At 45.2% G+C, this 24,335-nt stretch overlaps 1 protein-coding gene and 1 long non-coding RNA gene across 2 annotated transcripts in view; both read right to left on the bottom strand.

The window, feature by feature from the left end:
* Positions 1-20,688, bottom strand: part of LOC115291825 — a 65,156-nt gene extending 44,468 nt beyond the window's left edge. The window contains exons 1-2 of the long non-coding RNA XR_003908689.1: positions 20,537-20,688; positions 8,426-8,458 (exon numbers count right to left, since the gene is read on the bottom strand). This is a non-coding gene — a long non-coding RNA (uncharacterized LOC115291825). The remainder of the gene's footprint in view (positions 1-8,425; positions 8,459-20,536) is intronic.
* The window catches only part of KALRN (kalirin RhoGEF kinase), a 609,954-nt gene extending 586,427 nt beyond the window's left edge, over positions 1-23,527 (bottom strand). The window contains exon 1 of the mRNA XM_029938721.1: positions 23,415-23,527. Coding sequence (XP_029794581.1) covers positions 23,415-23,487 — 73 coding nt within the window. The 5' untranslated portion in view covers positions 23,488-23,527. The remainder of the gene's footprint in view (positions 1-23,414) is intronic.
* Positions 23,528-24,335: the final 808 nt, after the last annotated feature.

Raw genomic sequence — 24,335 nt, 5'->3', positions numbered from 1 at the left:
CTCTGTCTTTCTCTCTCTCAAAAATAAATATATTTTTTTAAATTTTTAATAAAAAAAAGAAAATGTGACATCAGCCAAAGAACCAGAGAAAGGCAGGTAGTAGCTCTGGTATCATGAACTGAAGGGGAAAGTAACATAAATGAAGACCTTCTAGGACTGAAGGATAATGTCCTGTGGGGAATTGGGATGATGCCCAGTGGCTCACTTTCTTAACAGTCAGATAGTTAGAAGGTTCAAACTGTAACTCCAAGCTTAGAGAACAGCCTGGATACAGGGAGCCTCAATAAATGGAGAGAACAGTAGGCCCATGAGCAGCAGAATGGCAAAGCCTCATGGAATGACTTGATCCAGAGGGAAGTACGGGGATAGCAGTTGATGACATCAAGAACCGTGCAGCAGGTGTTCTCACTGGCTCCTCCTACTTGGGAGTTGGCACCTGTACGTGCAGGGGATAGGGACAAAGTGAAGGGATTCCTCAGTCAATAAGACTTCTATATCTGGAACTCACATCCATCTCTCCCTCACCTGCTGCCTCTTCACTTCTGCAGATGCCCTGGATGTTGAATGGATCCTTTACTGCTTTCCCTGACTGACCCTCTGCCATTTCATCTTGGCCTATATCTATCTTCCTCCTCTCTGGGCCCTTGCTGTCCTTAATCTGGGTTTGGGATGCAATCTGATATGGCTACGCTCTCTGGACTGACAGTTGGTCATTCTATAAACTTAGAGAATTTGTTGACCTTTAAACCTTGCTTCTGTTTCCTCAGTTCCCAGTTTCTCACCCTCTTCCCAGCTTCCAGAATAATACCTGTATCTGAAGACAGAGTGGCAGAAGATGGGATCTGGTGGGGAAGTCTCTAAGAAAAAGAATAGGAGGTGCCTAGGTGGCTTAGTCAGTTAAGCATCCAGCTCTTGACTTTGGCTCAGGTCATGATCTCACAGATTGAGCCCCACATCATGATCTCTATCAAAATAAATAAATAAACATTAAAAAAAAAAAAAGAACAGGATATGGTCCTGGAGGTGTAATATCCAGAGGAAGGAGCACTCTGACAACTGCCCCCCACCCCCACCGGCCCTTGACCAAGCCAAATGTGGTAAAGGATAAATCAATGGAAGTTAAAACTCCCTCTAATAGGAAGGGAAAAGATCTGGCAGGGCTAGCCAAGACTAATATCTCTGGGGAAAGAGATTTGCCAAATATCCAATTTAAAGAAGTTGGAGGCTCTGAGAAAATTCAAACAAATTTTTTTCCTTTAAAAATCTTCTTTACCGACCAGGAGAGGAAACAAACCATGTTTAAGAGTAGTTGTTATAAATAGATTATAGCTACCCCAAAATTGTTGACTGTACTTTCTTAGGAAGCCCATAAATATTTGGCAGGTCCTATAAAAGTATGGATGAAGGATACTATAACTGTCTCAGGATTTATTCATCCAGCATACCCAGAGATTGGCAAGGCTAGTTCATTATTGTTGGATTTTTAATGGCTAGGAACAGATCAACCAGTGGTAATTTATTCTGAATGTTGTGTGTCATATGAAACACAGGGACCCACCTCCGCCCCAGTCAGTCTTTATAAGACCAGCATTTTCTCAGAGTTGAGATAAGCAAAGGAGGACCTTCTCCTAAGTAGACTCTCAAAATGACCTAAAAATGACTTAGAGATTTAGGGAACCTCAGTAACCATCCCTTTCAGCACCTTTGCTTTACAGTGATGAAACTCAAGCCCAGAGAGGTGCGGTGGCCTGCCCAAGAACACACAGAAGGCCAGTGCAGAGCTAAGAGCAGTATACAGGGCTCCCCAGACGGGAGACGTGTGGCTTTGTACCACAGTGCAGCCATAGTCTAGGTGATAAGCCAGCAAGCAGACTTGAGAAGATCTCCACTGACACCCAAAACAGAACAGCCTTCCACCGCTCATATTTTGGGGTGAGTCCCCCTCCAAAAAAAATAATAATCACATGCAAATTTCCTTTCAAGGGCTGAGTAGTATCTGGAAAGCACAGCCCCAACTACAACTAACATAGGGTTAAAAGCCCTGACACTTGAAAAGATAAATTACCTCCTTTGTTCTTAACCTCCACAAAGGCTCTCCAGGAATTTGCAAGGTTCTCACCATAAGCTGATGTATGGGGAGATAAAATTGAATCCAACAGCCCAGAAATGGAAAAGTCCCAGAGAACAAAGCCTCACAAGTGCACATATCAAGAGTCCCGGAAGGAAGGAATAAAGCATTTACCTGGATACAGAACTATTTAAATGCATAAGAATTTAAAAGTCTTGGCATGGAAAAAAAATGGCACCCACCAGAGTATCTGCAGAGTCCTAAAGGGATTGCCCTTCTGCTCTACATTAAAGAGATTTAGGGTTGGATTTCATGGTGCCACTTCTGGCATCAGGTCCTGCCAAATCTAGCCTTCTATGGTCCTAGGGCCTCTGGGAAACCTAAGGGAGCACATGATTGCATACTTGGCTATGGGTCTGACATAAAGGACCTCATCTGAGCAGCTGCCTTGGTCTTTCTCATGGGGAAAACTAAAAACTAAAGGGAAAGTCACAAATATGCTTATTCCATGACTAGCATAATGCAAGATAAAATAATTAGGATGGTCTGAAAAAAAGTCTCAGAGAATAACAAATCAAATAAATACACCAAAACAAACTACGTGGAACATACTAAATGGCTATAAGAGTTTAGAAACTGGGTAGAGAGAAGAAATTAGATGATCTCCTTTTGAATTCAAGAGACTTGTTGGGTGGCAAGAGAAGTGGGGAGGAGGAAACACTCTGGCAGTGCTTTAGCAGACTTCTGTGACCCCGGTACCCCTCCAGCAATCCAATTGTCCTGGCTCAAAAGCCAGACATTACAATCGGATTCTATAAGAATTATAAAGAATTAAATTGTATAACCAAGTCTGATGTGTGCCCTCCACTAGAAGTGATACATTACAGAATCTGTTGGGAAATGCTAAAAATCATTTCTGATATTGATTTATGTAAAAGTTCTTGGCAAATGGAATCTAAATCCCACATACATGCACCAAAAGAAGTAACTGTTACACGAGATAATGTGGAAGGTTAGCATTTTACCCACTGGGATGAGAAATTCATCAGATTTCTTAAAGTTCCAAAGGTTCTGAAGGCTAGCAGTTTACTGAATGAGCTAAGATACTTGCCAAAACCCCACTAATTAAAGAGCTACATTCAGCTAGACTATAGACCATAAACTGCTAAAAAAAAAAAAAAAAAAAAAACACTTTGGTTAGAACTACTGGTAGCAATAAACCACAAAGCTGAACTTAAAGTAAATGAATGCTAATCAGGACTTCCAGAATTTCAGGTTACAGGAAAAGAACACATAACCATTCTCAGGGGAACCTTATCATACATGTCACAAAGCTTCAAGTGCTGGGATACAAATTAGCTCATCAGTGGATAGCATGGCCTAGACTACCCTGCTGCACACAGGTCAGTTGACCAATGGTTTCAACTGTGGGAAAGGTCCCTAATCTGGTGTCTGGAGTCAGGCGTAATATGGTAAGACTGGCTGGCTGAGCACCATGCAACTAAGGGCTACCTGCTAGGGAAAGGCCTAGCAGGTCCATTCTGAGTATCCACCAAAACCTGCAGGGAAGCATCAGGATTGGGGCTGAAAAGAAAACTACCCCCGAGCTCCTCTCCAAAGTTTGCCCAGCAGCCAGCATTTTCTCCATTTGTTTCCAGAGGTTTCTTCAACCTTTACATAAATCAGTAACAAAAAATGGGGCAGAGATCAGGAAGTGGTACCACAGCTAATACTACAAAGACTCAAGCCTCTCATATGCAACATCTCTACCCAGCCTCAAGTTTCTTGTTGCCTAGGAACAGACACAAAGCATGCTGGGAAAGGTGTCTTAAGTATCCAGGTGCAGCCTCTGTAGCCATCTAAGCCAATTCTTGACCCAAGCCTAACTTTACTCGTCTATCTGAACTTGCATTTGGCTAGAGGCCTAGGGATTTCCCCGTTTTGCACATGGCAGACACTCCCTGGGAAGGGAAAAAATTAATTTGACACAAGCAATCAATCCCACTGGAATGTTTGTGCACACTGAGCCAAGCAGAAATGGATCCTAAAGGGAGCACTTCTGGGAGGTGATGGGAATTTTAATGCTGAAAAATGATACTGTGTTGAGAATCCAGTATGATGGAAGCAGCACACACATATGCATCCAGAGCATGAGCAACAACACACACGTGCACACAAGCACATATATACACACACAGGCATGCACACTTGCCATCTCCATGGAAGAAGATGCCTGGGTGTATAATTGTCCAGCCTTCAGTCATTTTGTTTATGGTTTGTGTTCAAAATGTTTAAAGAAGTACAATAATAGAGCAGTGCTAACCCCCTTCGCAGTAAAAAGCTCTGGTAGCTTGTGAAATGTTCCTAGGATTCCAGTGTGATTTCTGTGGTGCCATGCTTGGTGAAAGCACCATCACCCTTTACCCACAACCAAAGCCAAAACCTTGTTGATTATCTGACACTTTACCTCCCCTTTAACCTTATAACAAATGACATGAAATCCACCACCATTACATTCCTTGTATCATCAACTCTCTTTCAGTAGTTTCCTAACTAGAATTTTCATTTCCAATTGTGACCCTTCCAACACTGCACTGGCCTAAGTTATAATTCTTATTCCATCACTTCAATCCCTTATGATTCCCTGCTGCTTACAGGATAAAATCCAAATCCTAGAATATGAAAATCCAAAATCTCACATGTTTCTCCAGTCTCTCTCACCCTGTAACCTCTAACTCTCCATGACCTTGTACAGTTGTCTGCCTTTGCCCACCTTTCTCCCTCTGCCAGGAATACCCCTCCCCACCCTGTCACACTGGATAAAGAGCTCATCTTCCAATTGTCATTCAATCACATTTACTCTATGACCACCACCACCACAGCTGCCTAAATAGGCTTCCCCTCTCCCTGGTTTGTATCCCTCCATTCCATTGTGTAGTCATACCATGTACCTGGAATGTTTTAGTGTACTTTTCAAAAATGGAACGTTTCCCTCTATCAAAATGTGAGTTCTCTGAAGGTCAAGAGAATGTGCAGGAAAAGAGAAGGAGCTCTGGGTGGAAGGAAACATAAAAGAAAGCCAAGATAACTGCTTACTTACCTAGTGCCTCCTTTTGAGATGATGTGGCTGGGCTGGGTTTACACATGCCCTAGGAAATGAAGGTTTTGGATTGCTTTCACTACCTTCTCTATCTGACTCAAAAGAAGAAAAGTTCAAGGACATGAGCTGGCAGGAAGATCAATAAGTTAGTCCTCCCTGTGCCTTGGCAAAACAGCTCTGATGGGACCTTGATAAAGGCATTATCTAAGGTATTGAGGTATATCTCTAATTACAGGCTTGGGATCCAAAGGAATAGCCTTTTCAACACAGGCCCAGAAATCCCAGAAACTTTGTCCTTCTTTCAAAAGATTCTAAAGGCCAAAATAGTTTGAGGCCACTTGCTGACCACCAGAATGATTCTCCCCAAGGAAATTAGAGCCCCTCTCTCCCAAGCAAGAATGCTGGATCACCTATGAGCTCTGGCACCAGGTGGACTAAGCAGTCTCATGCTGCAGAGACAGAAAACCTCAGAAGGACGGAAAGTCTTCACAGAACCAGCGCATAAATGTCCTGAGACTACTTATGACCTGGTTTCTATCCCTGCTGACTTTTCTGTTGTCCAGTTGGCTCAGAATGTTGTAGATACATTTAGGGCCACTTAGCTCAATACTCTCAGAGGTCTCAGAGAGGGAAAGGGATTTACCGAGTTTATCAGTAACAATACTGTTCTCCTGGCACCTAGCTCACTCTTCTTTCCTCTTGGACCCAACCATCCGGCACCATATTTACCTGCTTTTTTATTTCTGCTCTGTACTTTCCTGACCTGTCTGATTTCCCAGTCTCCCAGTTTCTGCCACCTTCACAAAGACCAAAGTTCCCATTTTCCCTGGTCAAGATAGAAACACTGCTCATAGCCACTAGGACTATTTGAGCCCCAGAGCCTTGGAGTAGAAACACTATAAAACAGAGTTTTCCTGTGCTTAAAGGGATGACAGAATTTTAGTTATAAACAACAAACAACTCCACCACAGAAGGAGAGCAACAGCCTTGAGTTGTACTTCATTTCTCTATTTACTTATTATTGATTTAAGTTGATCTTGTTGACCATGGCCTTTCTATAGAATATATGTTCATGGAAACTTAGACTGATGCTAAAGGAATTAGATTTGGAAAAAGCAAAACTAACTAGAACTGGCCACTTTAGGAGACTGAAGAGCAGATCCAAGCAAGGTAAGGGGACGCCAGGCCTATTATGGTCGCTAACTCAAACATCAGTCATGTTTACCAGACTGAAACACCAACCTCTCGGAAAGCAGAATTCAGCTGTGCAACTCTGTATATAATCCATTGCTACTCTTTCACCTTCTGAAGCCTGGAAGCTCCTTGAAGACAGAGGTGCACCATACTCCCCTCTGTAGCACAGTGCAAGGATGTCAGAAGAGCTCACTAAAGGCCTGCAGGAAGAATCGACATCGTCACACCCTGGCATGTTTACGTGCACACAGACACACACATGTACGTAGATGGAATCCTAAAGAAGACAGCTTTAGAAGCTCCATTTCTAAACCTTTCCTTCCCAAAGTTATTGCTTTAACTAGGGTAATACTCTTTAAAATATAATGTATTTTTCTCCTTACATATATTTACCCTCCCTTTATGCTGCCAGAAGCATCTATTTACCTCATAAAAGTTTAGGTTAGTTACAGTAGCAGGCAAAGAGAAAGCATCAATGTTCAGCTACTGACATCCAGGATAGGAGTTTGTTAGCATGCAGCTTGAATTCTTAAACTCCCATTAACATAGCAAGATCCAGATTGGGTGGACTTAATCATTGATATCACTTTAAATGAGAGGTAAAGAGTACTCAGGGGGCTCATTCAGTTAAGCATCCAACTCTTGATTTCGGCTCAGGTCATGATCTCGAAGTTCATGAATTCGAAGCCCTGTGTAGGGCTTTAAGCTGTCAGCACAGAGCCTGCTTGGGATTCTCTCTTTCTGCCCCTCCCTCTCTCATGCATGCAGGCATACATATGTTTCCTCCCCCCTCCCAAAATAAATAAATAAATAAAGTTAAAAAGATGTGACATAAGAGAGATTCTTGCCTTGAGGGAAGGATCAAACATCAGGGGAACATGGGAAAATTTAGTCTAGGAAATCAGACACCAAGGTCTTGGTTTCCTCCTATCTGAGCATCTCAATAGGTGTGAAGACACTGGAGAACCCTAAGGCCACCCCTGAGGAAGTAGTGGGCCTGTAGGAGAATGCCTACCAGTCACATACCATGATCTGCATGGTGTGGAGGTGAGGGTATGAAAGCACTGCCCTGGCCAAGGTGGGTACCTATTAGGTGAGCCAGGTGTGGAGCTTCTGACTTCTCACAGTTGGCATTGACTGAGCTGGGAAACCACATATTTCTTTGTTCCCTGACAACGATACTCAGAGGTACTCAGAGAGTCAGTGACCAGACAAAGGGCCTGGGGTCATGTGCAGGGACTTTGACTCCATAGGTATATAGTCAAAATATGAATGTTAGTGTTAAGTATCAACAAAATACCCACCAAAGCGAGACAGGTTTAACCACACCTTTGCAAATACCAGTACAAGCATCAGACCAGACCAGACCCGTCATTACACGGTAGCTCCAGGCACCCTTCTCTCCCTTCCCCCACCACTATACACCCAGACCCCATCCTGAAGAGAAGTGGGAGAATGGAACAAAATCTGAGTGACTAAGCAATTTATCTGAAAAAGAAAAAATCATCCAAAAACACTAATCCAGAAGAGAACAGAAAAAAACACACAAAAAACTTGATATATTATAAACTAGAAAGGTGGGTTAGGGTCTCATGAGAAAGATGAGCTCATGTTAGAAAATTTAAAAGCTATGTTTTCTTTGCACATTTGGGTAATAAGAAGAAAGTGTGCGACTGAGCCACACTGTCACCCATCAGAAAGAAAACCTCCCCCATTCTGGGCAGTTAGACGAGCCACTCTTCCACTCTTATACACACGTCTCTCTTCCAAAAGCAAATGGAACATATCATGAAACGTTTCACTCCATCTCTAGTGCTGCCAATTTCCTACCAGACATGAAAAAATGTACAGTCCTCAAACATAGTATGGGTTGTCACTCCCATCCAAGTCCCCTAGCTCAGCTTTCAACCACACTCAAAACCAAGGGAGAGCTCAGAGAAAGGCAGCTGATGAAAATTCCTTTCATTTAGTCAGCAATTTTGTTTGCCCAAAGTGATTTCCTTCTATTATCCCACTTTATCTCATGCTCTTCTTATGAGGTATGGCAGCACAAGTATGTTTACCTCTTTCTTCAGATGAGAAAAGAGAGGCCCCATCTGTAAAAAAAAAAAGACATGTTAACTGGCTTGGCCAAGTCACAGAACCAATTAATGGCAGGGAGAATTGGAAACCAAGGTCTCTCAAATCACATCCTTGGATTTTTCTAGTCAAATACAGACTATGGCTTTTGCATACACAACCTAAAACACGTCCATACCTGTGGTATTGGAATTAACTTTCACTCAAACCCACAGAACACATGTGGCTTTTTTTTTTTTTTGGCTAATTATGACTGCAAATCTGGCTCCTAAGTCACTTAAAGACACACAGCAAAAGAGGCTAATGGCCTAGACCACTTATTTAAATGTCACTAACAAAAGCATCCTTAAATATTACACGGAGTGTTATCCTTTAGAAAACAGGGACTAGCTGTCCTCCCTCTCTTCTGAGGATAAAAGCAGAGAACATCCCAAGCCTATGATTGGTTGTCCTACAGTCACCTTTAAAAAGGATCAAATAATGGGTGACCCTTCTTGCTACTCTTTGGACAAAATAATGTCCCAGATCAAACACTGGTCCACAGAAAAGCTGGGTTATAAATGTCCACCATTAGGAGGACGGCTAAATAAAATGTGCATCCATTCAACAGAAAGTAGCACAACTCTAAAACAAATGGCATAGAGCTTTATGTACTGACATGGAAAAATGTCCATGATTATAAAGTGATAAAAGCAAGTTGCGGAATAACAGATATAGAACAATTCTCTTTTTGTTAAGTACGATAAGAAAGAAAGCTATGCATTTGTATACACATGTACCTGTATAGGCAACAGGCATGTATGTCTGTTGAATTTATCTTAACATCAGGGAGGAGAAGAGAGAAAGAGTATTTGCTTTTGACCATAGATACTGCACTTTTGCATAACTATTTTTTGTTATGCATAACTATTTTTTTCAACAATAAGCATCAATGCTTGTACCCCTCCAAAAAACCAACAGATCCTCTGTCTTCCTACATTATCCCTATACAAAGGTTAATTGGCTTATGACTGTCTTTACTTTGCTCAACAGAGATGTGTATACTGGTATATCATACATTATATTAACCGGGGAAAATGGCCTCATTTGGGAAAAAAAAGTCTATCACCCCCTAATTTGTTTTTCACCTTAATTTGATGATCAAAAAACAAACCATAGATCAAGGGAGAGAATGCACATAGGAAACAAGACCACAAGGAAATATCTCAAATTAACAAGCAGGGGCTCTCTCTGGGCCATGAGATCACAGTGGTTTTTCTATCCTTTACACTCCATCATAATTTCCAAATACTCTACAGTAAGTCAGCATTGCTTTTATAATAGAAAAATAACTATAGGATAAAAAGTAAATGTTCTATGAAAGTATACTAAAAATCAACTCTCTCTAAATGCAACCTTGTTTACCACTTATTTAAATTATCTTTTAGCTTATTGGCAATAAACACATATTAAATGAATCAATGAATGAGTGAAACTCCCTTTCTGATTGATCTCCAATTAGCCATTTTTTCCTATACCAGTCCCCTAAACTCAGCAAGACCATAGACTCTTCAGAAACAGGGACCATTTGCTGCCCATCTTTAGAAGCACCTTCAATATCTAGCATAATATTTGGCACATGGCAGACACTCACTCAATATTGTTTAGCTAATCCATTTGTGTGTTTGAACTTTCCACATGGGTTTTTCTGAAAAAAGGGTGCAGTTTCAGTTTTCCAGAGACTATGAAATATATGAATATTGTAAGCAAGCAATAAAAGGGGTCCCCTCTAAATAATCCAGAAGCAACAAGAGCTGTGGGATATATTTCATAGTCAATATTGATTTCATAAGTCTTTTTAAGGTAGATGGCCTGTCCATACAAAAAAAAATGATTTATTTCCTTAGCATAGGGTTTCATTACAAAACTCCCTACACACCAATACATAGCTCTTTTAAAAAAAATCAAGACAAAAAATACTTAATAAGTAAGCATTAACTGCAAGGCACTGATCTGGGTGTTGAGAAGAATACAAACAAGTCCAAAACGAAAGGTATGTACAGCCCACATGGGGAAACCAGACATGACTGTTTTCCAATGTAGGGCTCCAAGAGGCCTTGGGGTTGTCAATGTTCAGTAAGATTTGGGGAAGAGGCTAGTTTCCAAACAAGTCTGTTACACACCTCATCCCTACCCTGGACATCTTGTCCAAGTCACTGCCCAAGAACTCAAGAGTCCACTGTTGTCAGATCCCACTCCAGAGCCTCCAGGGCTGAGCAAGACACAGAAGCCTGCACACTCAGCCCACTCACGACTCCAATGGACAGATCATTTTTTTCATGCAATTCTCACTCATCCTCCAGCAAATAGATCCATTTCATCTCCTCTCTTCTCCCCCAGTCTGTCAGATAACCTTGACTATCTGAAGATGGAGGTCAGTTTAATAAAAGCTCTAGCATTTGACCTATAACCACCTGGTCTTTTCCCATAGCCATGGAAGAACAACTGTCCCTCATTCCAGAGATAACCTCTTAACTGAGAATCTCACGATTGACATGTGGCTCTATCTCAGGACTGTGAGATCCTGACCTGAGCTAAAATCAAGGGTTAGACGCTCAACTGACTGAGCGAGCCATCCAGGCACCCCTAAAAATTTTTATTGAAGTACAATGTTTATGCATAAAACACACATAAGTTCATGAGTCTGACATTTCACAAAGAGATCACAGCTGTGATCAAGAAACAGAACACTACCTGTACTCCCAAAATGTCCTTTCAATTGCCATTTTCACTCTCTCCTTACTTTTACTGCCAAACTTCTTGAACAGTGTGGTCTGTCTTCATTTTCACCACCTCCTTATCTATTTCAGCCTAGGGACCCCCTCTTCATTGAATCCCACACCCATCCAGGTGAGGCTATTGATCCTTCCTCTATATGTTCAATGTACAACACCCAATCCTTGTTATGGCATCTACTCTGCTACAGCACAATCATTTACTTATGCATCAGTCAATCCCACTAGACTGTTACCCTCCCATGGGAAAGATTATTTCTAAATTGTTTGTGTATTCCCAGTGCCTGGCACTTAGTAGGTGCACAGTTGGTGTTTGACACTTAATGAATAAGTGCAAGAATGAATGAAGAGATTCACTCACTGAAATCAGATATTCTGCTAAAATTGATCAGTTCTTTGTCCAGTTCTTATCAAAAGTAATAATGATACTTGTCTGTCAAAACTCAGTGATTGGGATCAGAAGAATCGCTAGAAAATTGTTCCAACATTTGGTTAAGTGTTCTCTTTATATCGAAGTACCTGAGCATGTTATGTGCCAAAGCACTGGTGTACAGAGAAGAGACTTAATATCTTGCACCCACCCTAAAAATTAAAGCTGTGACATTACTCCCAATGGCACTCTGTCCTTCCATGGCCATGTATCCAACAGGGAGTCCTGCCTGCTGCTTTTCCCCCAGCTGCTTCTGGAGCCACTCCTCTCTCTTCTCACAACATCCTTTCGAGGACAGTAAGAAGTCAGAGACAGGAATCCCCCAGGAGACCCCAGACTCCTCCTCCCAGCCCCCTTTTGTCACATCCAATTAACCATCTGCCAGTCTCCCAGGCCTCCTCCTAGGCCCACTGTCCAGCTGCCAACTCAATACTGTTTCCCCACCCCCACCCCCCCATAGATGGCCATTGTCCCTCACTGCAGGGTATGAGTATAAAAGGCAGGGATTTTAGCTACATTCCCAGTCCCTGCCTGCCATGCCCTGGAATAACTGTAATTGCAAGCTCAAAAATTCCATCCTTATCTATCTCTGCCCTGTTAGGGAGGAAGGAAGGAAGGAAGAGGGGAGGAGGGAGGGACAGAGGGGAAGCAGCTATTGAAGCATCATAATTTTCATCATTTGGACAATGTAAAGACTTATCTAACTGGTAATATGATTGCAATATGTGTGTAAAATAGTCATATATATACAATTATAATCTATTGTAATATAAATGCTCTATTACTATTTATAATATATACATAACTGTCACAATATAGATCTATAAACATCAAGCAATTCTGAGAGGTAAGTGTTTTTAACCCATTTTACAGATGAAGAAATTGAAGCTTGGAGAGGCTGTAACTTACACAAGGCCACATAGCTAAGATTCTGGGACTGAGCCACACCTAAGGAAACTCCTACTTCCTCTTAACCTAGGGACTCTAGACCCAGTCCCACACAGCCCACCTCACCCTGGATTCCTATTTCCCTCCCTCTGGAGGGCCACCTAAGACCCCTCACTTGATGACAGCAATTGGATTTGCCCCTAAAATGAGAGCCAGAGGAAGTGCTTTGGGGCCAAAAAAATTAGTGTGCTCACTGGCATCTTCCCTCTTGTGTGACGGGTTTCCTAATTATGGAGAAGAATGTGCAAGAGGCTCTCCCATAATCCCTACTCTCCTTCCTCTTTCTTCTGAGACTTCTAGAGACCTTAAGAAAACTCTAGAAATTTAAGAGCAGGTCCTCCATCCTTGACACACAAACTACCCGATAACTAGGCTGAACCCCTACTCAGGAAGCCATCTGACACCTTCTCGCATAAGTCCACCTCCCTCTCACCTCTTCTCACTCACCCTCCAGCCCAGGTACCTGCCTCTCTGCCTAATACTCTGCAGGAGATAATTCTGTAGACCCCACCATTGGCTAAAGCAAATCCCACCTCAGACTACAAGAGGAAGCCAACAGCACTTCAAAAAGGATTGCTAATTTGGGGTCTCCCAGCCAGCTCCCCAGCTTCTCTGCCCAAGGGCCTCCTAGGACCATGCCAACCCAGCCCGTCCACTTCACAGCTGCTTTCAGCTCGTGCTACCCACCCAAGCTCTCCACCAGTAGCCCCTGGACCTCCAACTAGCTGAGGCTCCCTCTAGTGGGGCTGTTGATCAGGCACATTATTCCCTCAGCCAAGGTCCTCTCTGCCCAGCTACTTTACTAAAGTCTGCCTACCCTGCCCCCTTCTCTGGCCTTAGGCTCACCCCTCAGCTGACCTTGAGATCTACCTCTGCAGACCCATCCAGGACCTTCCTCCATCCATAGCTTCTCTCTTTCCTAAATATTCATTCTCTTCCTCATGTCTGCCTTCTCTCTCGTCCCCATCCCTAGGTATTCATATATCTTCCCTACCTAAAAAAAGCCTCCCCTCAACTGCTACCCATCTCCAACCACCTCACTATTTTTAACCTTCCCTTCACAGCCAAACCTTTCCAAAGAGTCATCTCTATGCACTCCCACCACTTCCTCCCATCCACTCACTCCCCATTCCCCTTGCAATTTGAATTCCACCTCCCCTACATGATTGAAACTGTTCTTGCAAAGGTTACCAGTGATCCCCCAGTTTCCATCACCAAGTCTGTATGCTTAGTCCTCATCTCCCTCAACCTCTCTGCAGCATTTTTCTCCAAGCACTGCTCTCCCCTGGTTCTCCTCCAGCCCTGTCCTTGGCCCTCTGCCCTTAAGTCTGTATATGCTTTTCATTTATTATCTCATCTGCTCTGATAGCTCCAGCCACAACTTCTTACGGATATCTCCCAAATCTGTATTTCTGGCTCTGGCCTCCCTCCAAAGCTCCAGATTCCCTTCCTTACCCGCCTACAGAACCGACACCTCCCCTAGCTATTTCACTGACACCTGAAATGCAACATGTCCCAAAGTAAACTCCCAAATCCTCCCTCTCCTCCTGCCTCCCTATAGCTGCTCCTCCTCTTCCTGACTCCTGATTTTCATTTAGGGTACCTCCATCCCCCCAGTCACTCAGGCTCTAAGCTTTGGTATAATCCTTGACTACTGCCTCTTCCTTGACATCTCTACATTCAACTTACCAAGTCCCATAGACTCTACATCCACAAGGTCCCTCATAGCCACCCCCTCCTCTCTATTTCCACTGTAGCATCTTAAGTTCAGACTCCCCCTAACCTACCACAGTGGCCTCCTAATCCAGCACTGGCCAAAAGATTCCCCCCCCCATTCCATTCCACCCTCCATGCCTGATCATGCCTCCACCCCACCCAGAAATTTTTAGTGGCTCCCAAAAGGAAACTGCAGATAAAGACCAAACTCCTTGGCCTGCCATTTAAAGTCCTTTAGGATTTGGGAGCCCAGTAAATGTTTGATAAATGTAGCAATCAATCAACTTGGTCCCAACCCCCTTCTGAGTTTTATCTCCCACTGATCCTCCACCTGCATCCTGAGTCACATTAACTGGACCACTTACGGGTCCAAATATGCCACGGATGCTTGTACCTCCTTCTAACACCATTCCAATCTGGGAACACAACACTTTCTGTCCTCCCCATCTAAATTTCACCCATCCTTCAAGCCTCTGCTCAAGAAGTAACCACTTGACAGCACAGTTCATCAGCCGCTTTTCACTTTCCTACCTGTTTATCCCTTGTAACCATGTTTTCTAGCTAGGGTCCAGTTCCCTTCTAATAACGCAGAAGGGGAGGAGACAAAGCTAATTCTCCAACAGTTTCTTCTCTACTTCCTTGAATTAATTCCTCTCTCCTCCCAACTTATTTTTTCTGTTCCCTCACTCCTCAGTAGACATGATTTCAAGCAGCTCTATTGATCCAACAGCCCTGTGGCCGTCAATCATTTCCTAGTTATTTTGCTGCCAGTCATTCACACACAAAGGAGTGGCAGGAGGAGTCTGACTGCATGCAGACAGAGAAGGAGCAGGAAAGGACTGATTCACTGCACCCACCTGAGGCTTGGCAGAAGCAAGAACTCCATTCTCACTGGGCTCCTCCGGAAGGCACAGGACCATGTGCCAGGGTCTGGAGGGCTGGGGGTTGGCATTTCTGTACTTTTGTGGAGGGGGAGAGAATAGGAGTGTCCTGATCTGTTGTAAGAAGGTGCCCCATCCAGTCTCTTTGGGAAACCAAACTGAAAAGGACTGCTTTCTTCCTGGACTAGAAAGGTCTCATAGAGGTCAGATTAAATAAAATAATACTTGTCAGGAGAGGCACTTAGAGTAATAGAATGTTTGATTTAGAAGGAACTATCTACATATATTTGGATAGAATTGTACAACTTCTAAAGATCCTTCACATACAGGATCTTATTTGAGTCTCTCAGCAGCCCTATACAGGAAAGGGGAGAGGGGCCAGCATCCTCATCCTACACAGGTATTAAAGTCACTTGCCCAAGTCATTCAGAGAAGTAGAGCTCAAAGGGGAGTGTTCATCTCCTGCTCTCTTGCCTGACCTTCTCAGCCTCCTTCACAGGCTTTTCCTTCCTTTCCCACCCCTTATATCCAAGTGTTCCCTGAAGGGGTATATTTATATCCATTTCCCTTCCTGCTCTATATTCTTTCTTGTAATGATTTTATACACTCCCATAGAACAGTACATGGCTGCAGCAGGTACCCCATAAATATCTGTCAAATGAATGATTGATTGAATGAATACAAGAGAGCTGAAGCCCAAACCCTCGCCTTCTGATTCCACACACGGGCTCCCTGCACTCCATCATGCATCCCTCTGGCACCCTCTCCCACCTCCTGGAAAAAGCCCTACACAACACCTCTTCTGGAGATCCCCCAGCCTTTGTGTAAGCATATTCACTTAACAATTCAATCAGCAGCGGGGCGCCTGGGTGGCCCAGTCGGTTGAGCATCTGCCTTCAGCTCAGGTCATGATCTCATGTTCATGGGTTCGAGCCCTGCATCAGGCTCTGTGCTGACAGCTAGCTCAGAGCCTGGAGCCTGCTTCAGATTCTGTATCTCCTTCTCTCTCTCTCTCTCTGACCCTCCCCTGCTCATACTGTCTCTCTCTGCCTCTCAAAAATAAATAAAACACATTTTAAAAAATAATTAAATCAGCAGGAACAACAGGGGCAGCTAGGATGTCTTGTGCTAGCACTGTGTGTCAGAAAGGGCTAGATGCTGTTTACACCTGTTTTTCCTATTTAGTCCATCCAACCTGTGAAATAAACATTCTTAGTCCCATTTTGCGAAAGACTGAAAATGAGAGAGATTAAATAATTGACCCAAGATTTACCTCTGGTTAGTGTCAGGCCTCGCTGATCCAAAGCCCATGACATTCTGGCTATTCCAGGGTTTTCAACCTCAACACTATTGACATCTGGGAGCTGGAAAATTCTTTATTGCCCTGTACATTATAAGATGCTTAGCAGCACACTTGACCGTTACACACTAGATGCCAAGGTGTGACAATCAAAAAACTCTCCAGATATTGCCAAATGTTCCCTGGGGGACAAAATTGTCCCCAGCTGAGGATCACTGGACTGTACCATACTGCCTACCTCCAGAAGCAGAAAGAATTCTGTAAAGTAAAAGTGTTAATTCTCTAACATCTGAGAAGGACTCCTAGTTCACCAGTTGTAGTGTTTTACTAATATTTACAGTCACAGAGATTTTTATTACTTCTCACCTAATTTCTTTCAACAGCTTTGGTTTGTTCCTACATCTCTTCCATTCCCCCAAAGGATTTTTAAATACAACTGGACAGAATGTGCCAATAATCAAGTTACTGATGACTGCTGGCACAGGATGAAGCAAAACCTCCAAAATCTTACAGTGTGCTTGGATGTCATTGATATGTGCTACAATATATTAATGTAGAAATAGCCTGCATAAATACAATATTAGAAATATTAACAATATTCCATCTCCAGAAAAACAAAGTCCTCTCCATACTCCCCAAGAAGTTCCTGGAAAGTGATGTGACCTGAAGTCCAACTCATGGTGGGTGGAAATAAAAGAGAATCAAAAAGGAAAACAAACATGAATTAAACATCATTCTGGAGCATCGCATCAAGCACAGTATCAAAAAAAGATGTTTGGGGGCACCTGGGTGGCTCAGTAGGTTAAGCGTCCGGCTTCGGCTTAGGTCATGATCTCACGGTTTGTGAGTTCAAGCCCGGTATCGGGCTCTGTGCTGACACCTAGCTCAGAGCCTGGAGCCTGTTTCAGATTCTGTGTCTCCCTCTCTCTATGACCCTCCCTTGCTTGTGCTGTCTCACTCTGTCTCTCAAAAATAAATAAAAAACAGAAAAAAATTTTTTAAATGAGATGTTTTCCTCTGCTGCAGAAGAAACCACTCCCCTTCAGTGCCTGGCACTGCACAAATGGAGTGATGATATTTACTCAAAGAATTGCACACAATAGGTGTTACCCCAATATAACATCTTCTTGATGATCAGGATGTAATGATGTCTAGTTCCTCTGTCCAGGCAGAATAAAGTTATCATCTGAGACAAAAGTTTAAGAAAATCATATAGTGAACACCAATATACCACCACCTAGATTCAACAACTGCTTCTACTTTACCTTGTTTGTTTTATCTATATTGGAAGGAGGTGATTTATTTTTGTTTTTGACGAATAACAAGGTTTTTAAAATATCTTTTTCCTAACCTGCAAAGAACAAGTAATTTCAATGGAGGAGACAAGCCTTATGTGTAGGAAAGGGCTGAAAACAATACAATACCACTGATGAAGTAGGAACAGGAGTACAGACAAGTGAGTGTTTTAGAAATTCAGAGGAAACGGTTGGACCTGTGAGCTGTGAAGCCTCCCAGAAGAAGGTGGTGCTCAAGTCTTTAAATAATGAGTTGGATTAAGAGAGTGGGGGTACAAGAGTAGATGGTGCCCTTGGGAAGTGAGAAAAGCAGCCTGGCTGGAAATAAGCTAAGAAGTACGGACTTGACCCTGAGACACTAAGGAGTCACTGTAGGTTCATAAACCAGGCAGCAATGTGATGAAATTAGTACCATCTTGCCTGCAGGTGCCAATTTGGAGTGGGGGTGAGAAAGTAGATTCCAAGGGACAAGAAAGGAGGTCGTGGGGAGCATAACAGGTCCTGGACTAGGGCAGAGGCTGTAGATAAACAGCAAGGGCTGATGATGAAAGTTAATTCAATAGGATTTGTTAGAGGAAAGGAATTCCTCACAGACGAAATCAAGGTTTTAATTATCATGACTGGGAGAGAGGAGATGCCACTTAACAGAACTAAGAAGACAAGAAAAGAAGCTAGTGTGAGGAGTTGGAAAGACATACAGAGTTGAGTTTGAAGCTGGCTTAAGTCCAAGTAGCAGCAAACACTTCAGTTGAAAATGTCTGGACTCATAAGACCAAAGCTCAACAAAAAGATACAGGTAGAAGATATTTCCATATCAATCTCTTTTCACTTATAACTTTTTACTTTTTTTTCTCCCTTTTAGTCTCAAAAAAAAAAAATGTTTTCTCCTCCGTTCACCAAAGCTAAGCTTCTATTTTTGTTAGGGAACTTACTTTTGTCTCAGCTCTCCAGGTATCTAACTCAACAATTAATCTAGCAGGTTTCTCCTGTTAGATCTATAAGTGACAACATATGGTATTTGTCCTTCTCTGCCTGACTTATTTCACATGACACAGTCTAGGTCCATCCATTTTGCTACAAATGGCCAGATTTTGTTTTTTCTCATTGCCATGTAGTATTCCACTGTGTATGTATGTATGTATGTGTGTGTGTGTGTATATATATATATATATATATATATATATATATATACCACATGGGAATGGGAAAGGGGGAGGGGAGTTGGGGAGAGGGAGGGAGGCAAATCATGAGAGACTTTTGAATGCTGAGAACAAACTGAGGACTGAAGAGGGAAGGGGAATAATGGTCATAGAGAGGGGCACTTGTGGGGAAGAGCACTGGGTGTTATATGGAAACCAACTTGGTAATAAACTATTAATAAAAAATAATTAATCTAGCATCTTGAGTGCTCCCTGTCCACAAGCTTTCTCCCTTCCACCTACAAACCTCTCTGATTCCCTGGCAATAAAATGAAACTCCTTTTCTTGATACTAACATTCCTTCTGACTGGCACCCAATCTCTTTTTCCTTTCACGGATAAACTGTGCAAGTAATGGGTTCCTACCCACCACCCTAAATCCCTACTCTGACTGTCCCTTCTAATACTGTGCTCCTGAGAGCTCACAGTGGCCTTGTTTTTATCACATCCAGTGACACTTACCCAGCACTCCTCTTGCTCAACCCATCTTCACATCAGAACCCATGCTGACTCCCTGGGGATTCCAAGATCAAGTCTCTTTTGCTGCCATGTAATAAATAAGAGTTTATCCCCAAATCCTAACTTTAATTCTTCCCCTCTTTCCTCCAGTCCCTCCCTCTGACAGCTGATGTACTGATTCACAAAGCTTCAGCTGTATCCAACCTTGACCCAGAAGCTTTCCAAGTCCACATTGCCACCCCTAATCTCCTGCCCATACTGCTGTATTGAGTCCCATTTCCTCCCTCCCTCCCTCTCTCTCTCTCCCTCTCTCTCTCTCTCTCTCTCTCTCTCTCTCTCTCTCTCTCTCACACACACACACACACACACACACACACACACAATACTCCACCTAGATGTCCATCAGTCAACTCCAGTTCACTAGTTCCAAAGCCAACATCATTATTTGCCCTGCAAATCAGTTCCTGTGCTCAATCAGACCATGTCAGTCAGACACTGTTAGTCCTCTACTCTCTCAGCCTAGCTACTTCTGTTTCCTCATGGGCTTTTCTTTTCCCCCATAGCCAGTTTGTCAACAAATCCTCACATTTCTGCCTTTGAAAATGTCTCTCAGAGCTGTCCCTGACTCCCCATCCTTTTTGACACCAACCCAGAGCAAGCCCCTCCCCCTCAGCTCTGAATCACTTTCCTATCTCCCTGGATTCTTTCTCTCCCTTCTCCCCACTTCATCAGTCATATTACCCCCAGATTAACCTTTCCAAATATCACTTTCTTCAGGATGTGTGCTTGCTCAAGAACCTAAAATGACTCCCTACTAACTCTTAATCAAATCCAAATCCTTTCTTGGACTTCCTAGACTCTATCTGGTCCTGCCCCACTTACCTATCCCTATTTCCTATTCCTCCCTAGCCTACCCCTTCTATTTGGTCAGCCCAAAAACTTTTGCCTTTTGCCCATGGTATTCCTCCTACTCTCCACCCCTCTTCAAGGACTACCTTTGGTTTTACCACATCTATAGTTGTGTCAACTTCTTACTTTATAGAACCATGTTTACCAATTAATTAATCTCCAATTGAGCAATAATTTTCAAGCACCTTTTAAAAAGTTATTTGAGGTCAAAGACCACTTGGAATATTTCTTTTGTATTCCACAGCACCCTGGACAGCAGAAGGCTCCGAGTAGGAGTTGACAAGTCCTTGTTGGTTTTCTATCCCAATTGATTTCTATTCCCAGTTTTGAGTTCCCATATTTCTCCTGCTCAACCTAATAAAAATGACCAATAATACTATTGTGACACACTCCAGACTTGGAACAGAGAATTCCTAAGACAATATGGAATCCACCAAGAAGAATAGTGGTTGGTGTGTATACATGTGTACGTGTGTGTGTGTCTGTGTGTGCAGGGACTTGAGATTTAGGGAATTTCGCTTAACCAATTGGTCAAGAGACGTAAAATGCCAAAATAATCAGAATAAGACTAGTAAGGGACCAAAACTACTTAAAACATTTCTAATTAGAAGCACAGTATGCCAAAGGTTTGACAAAGCAATTGCCAGTCTGGTCCTTTACACACAAAATTTCCCACCAGAATGTGGTGGGTAACTTTGGTGCTAGGGACTTTGAAAACATGTTTGAGGTTTTCTCACTTGTTCAACTGAATAAATTTATGATTGTCTAGCTACCAGGTACAGTGCTATGTTCCATAATGATGAAAAATCATAAGGGAGAAGGTTACAAAATGTGGCCTTATCCCCCAGGCTTAAGAATCTCCAAGAGCCCAGGCTTGAGACTAGTGAGGGTAAGATCAGGAAGCAGCGCACAGAGGACCATGTTGGGGGGCTGGGAGGGAGGCAGTCCTAGACCCAGCTCCCGGAAGTGTGCATCCCCACTTGCAACTTGTTACAATCATCAGTCATTTCCAGCCTTATTCATTGAGTATTTAATCTTTCTCTGATTCTAAGGGCATATCAGACCTACCCCCTTCCCCCCAAAAAAGGCTATCCAAGTAGGAAAGGGAATATCCTCAACAGGAGTCCCACAGGAGACAAACCCCACTCTGCTCTTTATTCTGTGATTTGAGCCACACCTAAGCCACACATTGGTTTTGGAAAAGCCCTGGGAAAAGTAACACATTGGACCATTATAGGCCATTAACACCATTAACACTGTGTGAATTTGTCGGAAATTATCAAGCCTCCAGAAACTGAACTCAGCTCAAAGGGCCTGGGACACGGAATAGACAGGAACTAGTATTTAGATAGGAAGAAAGGGGAAGGAGGAGTGGTTGTCAAAAGATGAAAGTGGGGTCCAGAAAAGAAAGGTGGGAAAGGTCACACTCCAAGAGTTTTTTTCCCTAGAGCTAAGAAAAGTCAGACTTTGGCCAAAGATGAGAGGAAAGAGGGCTGGGGCAGTAGGGGATACTCCTGATGAGTATTCCTGGTTATCACTTAGGCCCCAGAACCTTTTAACCTAGATGTCAGGTTATAAACTTAGGCCAGGCACCTCTTTAGAATCCATGCTTTGGGTCCTGGGCAGTGTGTGTGAGTGTAAGACACAGAGACTGATAGAGGAGGGTGGTGGTGGGAATAAGAGTGTGTATACAGAACGCTGGTCTAGGGGAAAGGAAGGAAGGAGAGAGGCAAGGCTGAACCTGAGAAGCAGGGGAGGAGAACAGGGGCTTCCTCGGCTTTCTCCAGGCCCTGGCATCAGCTCCTGCCCTCCAGCTCTTTCCTCTTCAGACCAACCAGAAAATGAACATATGGGCCAATCAAATCTTGACTTCTAAAGCCATAAGTCTCCCCAACAAAGCACCCCACCCTCTTCCCTAAAGATGACCTCTAGGGCAAGGCAATGAGATTAGGAAACAGATGGGTGTGCAGAGAGCCTTCAGAGCGAACCTGATCCTTGACCCCACCAGTTCATGTCCTCTAATCCAACTTACGGAAGGACAGGGCAGATGTGCAGGGTCCCCATAACTTATTGGACTCCTTGGGACAAAGATTTCAGACAAAATGGTTCCAGACACGGAAGATGAGGAACTGGTGGAAGCCACAGGTAAACAGGAGATGGGGAATCCCTGCCGACGCCAAAGAAATAGGGCCACAGGTGGTGGGAGGGGAGGGTGGTCAGTGTCTGTTCTGGAGAACCGGCTGTGGAGCCCGGGAACAAGAGCTAGAGACCTGGGGGATGGGAGGTGGCAGGGGCAACAAACAGCTGGAGAGACAGATCTGGGGACTCTCATACCACAGGCAAGCAAAAGATTCAGTGGGTGTGTTGAGGAGGACGCTAACTCACACTTCCAGGAATGAGTGATTCCTAAGAAAAGCTCACCCGTTCCCAGAACTGGAGAAGAGGAGGACACGGAGGAGGTCCAAGGCGCCCACCGCCCTCCCAGCCCCGTCTGCCTCTCAAGTCTGAGCCGCCGACTTCCCACACGCACCAGGCATGACCGTCCTTGGTCCGCCTGGCTCCTGACTGTCAGTCTGCAGCGTGCGCGACTCCCGGTCCCCGCTGCCCCTCTTCACACGTCTGGGCCCCGGGCCCCCGGCCCCAGAAGGGGTGCCAGCCCCGGGCGGCCGGAGGCTGGCTGACAGGCGCTGGGGGAAGAGGGGGAGACGAGGGAGGGGCCGGGGACACCCGTAGCTGAGCCGCGCGCTGCAAAGTGATCCAACATCGCCCCATCCCCGCTCTCCAGGAGGCGTCCGAGGGGACCGCCTCCCGCCTCCCCAACACCGACTCCCGCAAGTGGGGTGAACGCCGAGGGGTGCCGGGTTCCCAGCCCCCACCCCTCCCCAAAACGCAAGCAGCATTGCCGTAACAACAAGAATCTCGGCAACTCCAGCCCGACGACACGGAGGACTGGCCCCCCGACACGCACACCCCAAGCAACAGCCCTCCTTCCCCAAACTTGTCCGAGACGCCGCGTCCCGAGCAGCAGCCCTTCCCCCCCCTCCCGCGCCCTGCCCAGTTTACCTGTCCGGAAAAAGGCGTCTACGTCCGAGTCGGCTGCTCCTCCTTCCTCCGCTGCCCCCTCCGGGGGGTTCATGACTGGGGGAGGCGTCCGCGGGCAGCCGGGGTCGGCCGAGCCCGGGGCCGAGGGCTGCGGGGCGCCCGCTGGGCGGAGGGCGCGGGGCGCAGCGGCCGCGGCCGAAGACCGGGAGGACCCGCGGCTTCGAGGGCGGGCGGCTCGGGCTGCTGGGACCGAGGGGCTGGGGCAGAGGACGCCCAGCCTCCCTCAGGCGGAGGCGCGCGGCGGGCTGGGGGCGCCTGCCGCCGGCTCCCCCATGGTACCCCTTCCCCGCGGGCGCTGGTTGCCCTGCTGTCTGGCCCGGGCCGGGCCGGGGCCGGGGTCCGGGCTGTCTGGGCGCCCGCTCTTCCCCAGCAGCGGCAGCTGGCTCTTCTCCTCGCCCGTCCGCCTGTCTCTATTGTTCAGCCCTGCTCGGCTCTCCTCTTTATTTTTCCTCCTCCCTCCCACCCTCCCTGTCTCCCTACCTCCTCCCTCCCGCGCTCGCTCGCTCGCTGCCTCCCTCCTTCGCTCGCTCTCTGGCTCCCCCTCTGGCTCCCGCCGCCGCCGCCGCCTCTCCGGCTCCTCCCCCGGCTCCCGCTCCCCCAGTCCCGGCCAACAATGACCCGGACAGCGCGGAGCTGAACTGAAGCTCCGGCCCGGGCCGGCCGCTCACGGCTGGTCCCCGGCGGCGCGGACGCCTCCCTCCCCCGCGGCCGCGAGCCGGCGTCTCCCGGAGCGGAGCCCGAGCAGCGAGCTATTGTTCGTGGCGGCACTAGGCCGGCTTCCTGAGCCCCGCAGGAAAACCCCCGGCGAAGGAGGCGGCCGGGGAGGGGGCGGGGCCGCCGGGCGAGTGCGGGGCGGCCGGGCTAGCCCTGGGGCCTCCCGCC

This window comes from Suricata suricatta, chromosome 5 (genome assembly GCF_006229205.1).
Source record: "Suricata suricatta isolate VVHF042 chromosome 5, meerkat_22Aug2017_6uvM2_HiC, whole genome shotgun sequence".
Classification (NCBI taxonomy): domain Eukaryota; kingdom Metazoa; phylum Chordata; class Mammalia; order Carnivora; family Herpestidae; genus Suricata; species Suricata suricatta.
Note: the sequence above shows the minus strand (reverse complement) of the source record. Positions and strands in the feature narration are given on the sequence as shown.